Consider the following 8,552-nt stretch of genomic DNA (forward strand, 5'->3'; position numbering starts at 1 on the left):
TGGAGAAGAAGAAGAAGAAGAAGAAGAAGATCAACTATGAAGACACTAAAGCTGCAAGTAAAGTGAAGAACAAGTACATGATCAAAAAGAGCAAGCTGGACTACATCAACAAGAAGACCTACAATAAATTGAAGATCTATGCGAAAAGAAATGTTGAAAACTGCAAGGGCCTCACAGTCCTTGACCCAAATTTTTACTGACTTTTTTTAGCCTTGTATTGCCTAGCCCAAAATGTCTTTATCATAAGCTTGTAAACTCCTTATATAGCCATGTACTACAACCTTTTTACACTTTGTGAGGCCCCTATTACAGCCTCTAGATGTCCATCACGTTTGTGGTACCCACACTTAGCCTTTTCTACGATAGCCTCTAGTGATTTTCCATGTTTATGGTGTGCCCACACTTTGCAGGTGTTGCTCTCACTAAAGCCTCTACACACTTTGTACTTTTTGGTTGTGATTGAGGAGGGATGTTGAGATATTTGTAATCACACCAACACATACTGTAGCCTCTTTGCATGAGGCAATTCTAGGCTTAGGACATGTAGGAAGATTGAATCCCATAGGCACAGATAGGGAGATTGCTACCCATCTAGCAACTATAAAGCATTGTACTTGACTACCACTTTTCCTATGGAATGAATACAATGTCTTGATGCTTTGTACCTTTAGTTAAGAGTCTTGTCTTTGTCAGTCCTACACAAGATTGTGTTTATGAGTCCAAGCTTCCATCTTGGAACCTAATTCACTTGTAATCGTTTTTCTCTACTTGTCTATGTCATCATGAGTTTGGTATTCATCTTCCATCCACCATAGCATCTACCATGCTCTAGATTCGAGTGCCTTTCACAAGAAAGAGGTTGTACTGGGCTTGCCAAAGTTCAAGTACACTGATCTTGGATATGTATGCTCTGCTTGTAAGTTTGGAAAACAAGTGAGATTCCCATTCATGAGACTTGCGAGAAACAATTCTTGGCCTTTGCAGTTGATACATTCGGATGTATGGGGTCCCACCTATAATGCATTAGTGGTGCTAGGTATTATGTATCCTTCGTTGATGATTTCAAATGGTACACATGGCTATATATTTTGAAGCACAAGGATGAGGTGCTTGATGTCTTTAAGGACTTTAAGAAGCATGTTGAAAATGAACTTGGATGTTACATCTTATGTTCGAGATTTGATGGAGGTGGAGTATCTAAAGATTGTGACGTGTATCTTGCTAAATAGGGCATGTAAAGGCAGCTCACATGCAGTTACACACCACAGCAAAATGGTGTGGCAGAGAGAAAAAATTGGGTGCTTATGGAAGCTGGCAGGGCAATGATTAATGAAAAGAATTTGCCAAATTTTTATTGGGCTGAAGCAGTGGTTACTACAGTTTATGTGCCAAACCGAGCACCTACAATTGGGGTTCATGATTTGACTCCGTATGAGAAACTGTATGGGCACAAGCCAACCATTAGTCACCTAAAAGTATTTGGTTGCATTTCCTACATACATGTGTGTGATGAAAAGAGGAAGAAGTTAGACCCGAAAGTTGCCAAAATTGTTTTTCTTGTCTGTGCATAGGAGAGAAAGGCTTACAAATGCTATGATGTGTCCACTCACAGGAAACCCTGATCAACAAGGATGTAGTTTTTGATGAGTGGCCTCATGGTATGGTAATCTGAATGCAATGGTCTTTAATGGACTAGCTATCCCTACTTATGTTGAAAATTATCCTTCAACTAATAAGTCTATGAGTGGATCAACAGGTCATCTGCTGTTAGTCCTTGGACAGGATGACTGTGTAGTCATGCTACTACATCCATTGACATGGATATGTCAGTGAGGGGGAGATTGGATAAAGGCAAAGAAAATATTTTTGACGATGTGACTCACCCACTTACATATGGATATGAGTCACCTGGCAGATAGTCTTGATAGTGAATTGGGCATACCATCAGTTATGATGCATGGTGCAAGGCAAAGCAGGTATGTGCCACCTTATGAGAGGCAAGCCTAGAGTGCACCGTAGTTGAGGAGGTTTGAAAGGGTCACAAAACTAATTGATAGGCTGACATAAAGTGGGTATTTAGCTAGACATTATGCATATATGACTAAAGTGTCAGGCTACAAAGAGCCTACAAAGTTCAGTGAGGCAGTTACATATGAGAATTGGTGTGCCACCATGAATGAGGAATACACAACATTGATTGAAAATGAGACATGGGAATTTTCCTGAAGGCAAAGTACCCATTGATTGCAAATGGGTTTATAGAGTGAAATGCAAGCCAGATGGTTCATTGGAAAGGCATAACTCCTAGCTGGTTGCAAAGGGATATGCACAGGAGTACGGCCTAGATTATGAGGAGATTTTCAACCTAGTTGCCAAGATGGCAATGGTGAGAACAATTACTACATTAGCGGCTTCTAAGGGTTGGAAATTATGGCAGATGGATGTCAAAAATGCATTCTTGAATGGTGCATTTCTTGAAGAGGTGTATATGGAGTAGCTTAAAGGTTATGTACACCGTGATTATTCAACATATGTGTGTAAATTGAAAAGGTCCTGTATGGACTGAAACAAGCACTGAGAGCATGGAATGCTCACATAAGCACTTATTCATCAATTGCTACGTAGGCATTCATTACAGCTAAATCTTCTAATCTTTTCTTCATTCTACCATTGCCAAAATTTGGCATTTGACATAGTTTTGGTCACATGGTCAAAAGTATCATGTTTAAATTTTCTTTTAATAATTAGGACTAATAAACACCTTCTTTGTACATGCCATTTTGAAGGCCTTTTTAGAAACTGAGTATGTTAAATATTATAATGATAATATAATTTTTACAACTAATTACAAGAATCTATTGTTAGTATCTCAAGTATACTTATAATTAGCGATTAAAAGTAGGTATGGAAAAATGATTTTATTAGAATAGTTTTTGCTTCAAAGAAATCATCATATATATTTTTTTCACCTCATGATATTACTCTTGGTTAGATTTGACCACGTGGTCAAATGTCTCTTTTCTTAAGACATCATTTATTAAGTAGTACCTATGTATGTATTTATCAATGTGAAGTTAAATTGCTTTAGTGTTCTATGCCAGCTTATAGCTCAAACATTAGGTAAAATGATGAGGAAGTAAATGAATCCAATGTGCTTCTTTTTCTCCTTTTTAACTTCAACTAATACATCTATGGTCGGATATCTAATAGATTCAACAATAGTAGAGCACGATGATGTGATTGATGTTTCCTTGATAAGAAATGCAACAAAATTATGTGTAATACTCGATCTCAATGGTATTCTTTTACAATAATGCTTTGCTAAGTCTAAAAGGGTTCAAAGCTTTCAAATGGGAAAACAATGGCTTGTTCTTCGACCAGGATGTATGGAGTTTCTTGAAGCCTTATTTGCAAGATTTCAAGTGGGAGTTTGGTCAACAACTTTACATAAGAATGTCATGGAAGTTATTAAGTGCTTGGAGATCCATGCAAAAAGGAAGTATCATTTCTTCATGATTTGGGGCCAAGAAAAATGTCATAGACATAGACTCAAAATCATATATAGGCTAGATAAGATGGGATTAGAAGCAATGTTCAAGTCTTTGAAGTATGTATGGGATCAATATGGAGATGTTTGTCAGCATACCAAGACTATTCTCATAGATGACAGTCCTTACAAAGGATGTCCAAATCTTGTTGAGAATTGCATTTATCCAAAAACATTTGATATTAATCGTGAAGACTCTATCTTGATCAAAGAACTTCTACCATGCTTGACTCGCTTAAGCAAATACCATGATGAATGTGAAGCCAACAAGTTTGATCGATATGGATAGGATCCACTTCAATATGGACATGAATTGTATGCTCAATTCAAGGTTGTCATTGATGAATGGACTAGAGTAGAGAATGATGGTATTTCATCTTCATCATTAGCACCGCACGAGACCATGATTGATAAAGATGATATATATGTTCAACCTTCAATTACTTCTCGCTTCAAGAGACCATCTATTATACAAACATCCTCAACAAATGCCTCATGTCATCCATCTCTTACATTGAACAGCTCATAAGTATCCATGTTGACAGACTCCTTTAGTCTCTACTTTGAAAGATATGGAAGCAATCCAACTTGCTCATGAGTTAGGATATCACAAACATTTCATAAATGGTAGTGCAGCTAAACGTTTTATACAAAATCTACACAATTTGTATTTTCCCAATATACATGATGTAACAAGAAGACGTTGACTCTATATGGACTAATTTTGACTTTCATAATAAATATATCCCTTACATTAAAGGCTTTTGCATGGCTATGAAACATATGCTTGTTAGAAATTTAAAGTGTTTTATGTAGTTACCTTGGTGTTTCTAAACACCACCAATATCAATGAGAGAATCTACTTGATGTTTTTTATCTTTCAATAACATTAGTTAATTGTGTTGAAATTTCTTATAAAGTGGTTTAAATCCTATTTTGTACTTTATGACCGTCTACTATACAAACATACTCAATAAATGCCTCACATCATCTATCGCTTACATTGAATAACTCACAATTATCCATGTTGAAGTAGACTCCTTTAGTCTCTACTTTGAAAGATATGGAAGCAATGCAACTTGCTCATGAGTTAGGATATCACAAACATTTGATAAATGGTAGTACAACTAAATGTTTTATATAAAATCTACAAAATTTCTATTTTTCCAATATACATGATGTAATAAGAAGTTGCTAACTCTATATGGACTAATTTTGACTTTCATAATAAATATATCCCTTACATTAAAGGCTTTTGTATGGCTATGAAATATATGCTTGTTAGAAATTTAAAGTGTTTTATGTAGTTAACTTTGTGTTTCTAAACACCACCAATATCAATGAGAGAATCTACTTGATGTTTTTTATTATTTCAATAACATTAGTTAATTGTGTTGAAATTTCTTATAAAGTGGTTTAAATCCTATCTTGTACTTTATGGTCGTCTACTATACAAACATACTCAACAAATGCCTCACATAGTCTATCACTTATATTAAACAACTCACAATTATCCATGTTGAAGCAGACTCCTTTAGTCTCTACTTTGAAAGATATGAAAGCAATGAAACTTGCTCATGATTTAGGATATTACAAACATTTCATAAATGGTAGTGCAACTATCTAGAAAATTTGTATTTTTTCAATATACATGATACAACAAGACAATGTCTCTATATGGACTAATTTTGACTTCCATAGTAAATATATCCCTTACATTAAGGACTTTTGCATGGCTATGAAATATATGCTTATTAAAAATTTAAAGTGTTTTATATAGTTACCTTGGTGTTTTTAAACACCACCAATATCAATGAGAGAATATACTTAATATTTTTTATTCTTTCAATAACATTAGTTAATTGTATTGAAATTTCTTATAAAGTGGAAAGTCCAATTTTGTACTTTATGTCTTAGCTAACAAATAAGTCTTAATTAATAATTAAATTTATGTCTATTTCTTTGGAAACACAAACCATTGGTCAAAGGCTAAATCTTTAGTCTTAGAAAAATCATAAAATTCTAGCTTGGTATATAAATCTTCATTTTATGATATGAAAGTTCATTTAGCTAGTCAAAGTGTGAAGCTATTGATTTTGGTCAAAGCCAATATCCATCTTGTCCATATATTGTCAAGATAGATAGAAATTTTGAACAAAATATATTTATATATCATGCATATACATACAAAAAATGTAAATGGGGTGAGAAATTATTTGACATACTTGTGTCTATTGGTTTACACAAAAAAAGAAACATCACATCATAGGTTATCCAAACTTATTACTATATGGTATTAGATCAAGTTATTAAACCACACCTAGTTATTAGTGGTGACTCTTTTAAGGTCCTAGTTCATGAAACTTGTACATGTCACTTTAAATGATGCTATATATAAAAGAAAAAACTCGTATTATAATATCTTCAAATCCATAACATTATAAATTTTGGCCATGATAACATATTTTCATACCATGTTTAAGGCTCTTGTATTCTAAATTCTCTCTCCACTCCATCAAACCTTTGTATTCTTACATTAAACTTGAAAATTTTCTAGGTATATACTAGTTAAGCCTCCTTGATGTTTCCACCACCATACAACATCATATTTTGTTAGTATGCTAGAAAAGATAGAGGTGAAATCCAAATCTCGTAATAGCCACATAGCTTACATTCATCATTTAAGCTCTCAAGATGTGTGATCTCATATTTGTAACATACAAAATGCCCTTTAAAGATAAACATAAATATAGTGCTCTCTTTCATTCACAAAATTAAGACATTCATTCAAAGTGGGACTTGGGAAATTTCCAAAATCTCTAATATGGTGTTCCAGCTACTCTTCACGTGGTGATTTCATAGTTTTTCTCATCCTTATTTGCATATAGGCTGCTTTTAGTCCCCGCCTATCTCTCGACTTTGCTCCATAGTTGGCCTACAATCTCCCAATGATTTTCAGCAAGCTACCTCCCAATAGTCTCCACCTTATCTTTCGGCTCTGGCTCTAATACCAACTAACAAAAATTCAAGTAGGGGAAGACAAAGATGGAGCAAGTAGAGGTCAAAAGCTATGTGCTATCCTTCTCTTCATTATTCTTCACATTCTATCTTCTCTTTAGTTTTTCCTTACAAGCCTCTCACATATACTTAATACAACCATGGATAAAGCTTAGGATTTTTTCATATTTCTCAAAAAATTCAACTCGAAAGATATGCCAAGAAGACACCATTGTGTCACAACATGCACCCTCTACGTCGTGTCATGTCACAAGTCGTCAGGCCTCGATATTCCTCCCATATCGCAGAGCATTTGTCCAAATTGCACTTGGGTTACTTGGCACATGTAGTTGCTAGATCACACCATGAAAGAGTTCTGGGCTCATAAGGATCCAATTTCAACCATTTTGGACCAGGGTGCCACATGGGGCCACAAGGGTCAACCAATCCCACCTCTCCTCATGAGTCTCAACCCCTAAGAGTTATGTCAACTTGAAATCATAGCAGGGTGCTCCTTTTACTTTCCTAAACTTATGGAATTTTTTCCAATTATAATTAAAAAGTCCATTTTGCAAATATAACCCTAAACATTTTACTAAATAAAATATCATTTCCTTTGAACTCACCTAGTATCTTTCATGTTCCATAAGATGGACTCCCCGAGGCCCATTTAGCAATTGATCATTGATGAGCAAGGTGTTGGAGTCATTTGCAAAAGAGGTGCCATGGCTCATCATCACAACATGTGTTTACCAGGGCAAGGACCATTGCACAACTCTAGGGAAGGTAGCTTGTTTTTAAAGAGTGCCACATCATTGTTGGCAAAAAAGCTAGTACTCAAGCTCACCAATCACTTGGTATAAAATGATAGAATAGGCACTCACGTCGAATACTCATGTCACTCAAGGGAAAACTAATAACCATTGGTGCACGCCTAGTTTAGAGGTTAACGAGGTTAGGGGACTTTCGAGAGAGTATGCCAACATGCACAAGTGATGGCACATTAGTGTATCCTAACTTGACTGGCATAGATATAAGAAGAAAGGCCATGGAGCCTTATAGTGCAGTGCAAAACAACAACAAGAGATTGTGGAGTGTGTGTAGAGGCTCATCTTGTTGTGTGTGCACAAGAAAATGAGAACGTATTTTTCACCTTGGATTATAATGTACCTCAATCCTTACCTCTCAAGTGGTGGAATGGAAGGCCAATCATGCTCAACCCCCCCTCTGTCTCATGCTTTGTTCATAGATATAGGAGAGAAATCCATGTCTTAACATCCATTGATTTATTTCTCACTAATGCATGTGCAAATTTTTTATGCCTTGCATGCAATTGATGGTGCAATCATTCTTCTCGCCTAATGTTGAGATATGGTGTGAAAAAAAAGGCCAGGCAACCTTGTAATGCCATGTACATGATAGATAATGTATTTTGCATTGAGAGACCTAACCCATACATGCAACACTCCATTCACATATCATACCTCTCATTCAAAGGGAAGGAAAATGACTTGATAGATCAAAAATTTGTGTTGACATAATTCATTCCATCTATTGTAGGTGTCAAACAATCTGTGGAGTCATATGGTATAACACATCACAAAAGGTGGCCTTGAAACTACATCCTAGAAGGATCAATTGATGATTCAATCAATATAAACCATAGGCATCACCACCTTTTCCATAGCTAGCTTCCCACCCAAGAGTGTTGCCACCTTTTCTTGAAGCGGGCATGTCAGACAAGGAACTTATTTTACTTTTCTCCCATAAGAATTTTCCTTTTTTTTCCTTGCTTTCAAGGGTGTTTCCATCTTTTCTCAAAGAGTAGGTTAGTATGGTAGGTATCGAAGTCATTTTCTCCCATTATCAATATTTTTTTCTTTACAGCATCCTTTCTCAAAACCATCTGTACCATGTTTGCATGACTGAAGGAACAATAGAATAGTGGTGGGAGATAAAGATGAGGGGACAAAGAACTATGCTACCTCATCAAAATAAGAAGGACAAC

The 8,552-nt window shown here is 35.6% G+C and overlaps 1 protein-coding gene across 1 annotated transcript; it reads left to right on the forward strand.

Annotated features, from left to right (window-relative positions):
• The first annotated feature begins 3,350 nt into the window (after positions 1 to 3,350).
• LOC148014937 (uncharacterized) lies at positions 3,351 to 3,836 on the forward strand. The gene is made up of 2 exons (XM_087665146.1): positions 3,351 to 3,434; positions 3,657 to 3,836. Exons 1-2 carry the CDS (start codon positions 3,351 to 3,353, stop codon positions 3,834 to 3,836), a joined length of 264 nt encoding a protein of 87 aa, XP_087521272.1.
• Positions 3,837 to 8,552: the final 4,716 nt, after the last annotated feature.

The sequence above is a fragment of the Lygodium microphyllum genome, chromosome 24, assembly GCF_053477565.2.
Source record: "Lygodium microphyllum isolate KBCC chromosome 24, Lygodium_microphyllum_v1.1.10, whole genome shotgun sequence".
NCBI lineage: Eukaryota > Viridiplantae > Streptophyta > Polypodiopsida > Schizaeales > Lygodiaceae > Lygodium > Lygodium microphyllum.

What these genes read in the sequence shown, in the direction of transcription:
- LOC148014937 (XM_087665146.1), top strand. Translation starts at nt 3,351, where the DNA reads ATGGGAAAACAATGGCTTGTTCTTCGACCAGGATGTATGGAGTTTCTT. An exon ending in GATTTCAAGTGGGAGTTTGG is followed by an intron (nt 3,435 to 3,656) that starts TCAACAACTTTA and finishes ACCAAGACTATT; the next exon opens with CTCATAGATGACAGTCCTTA.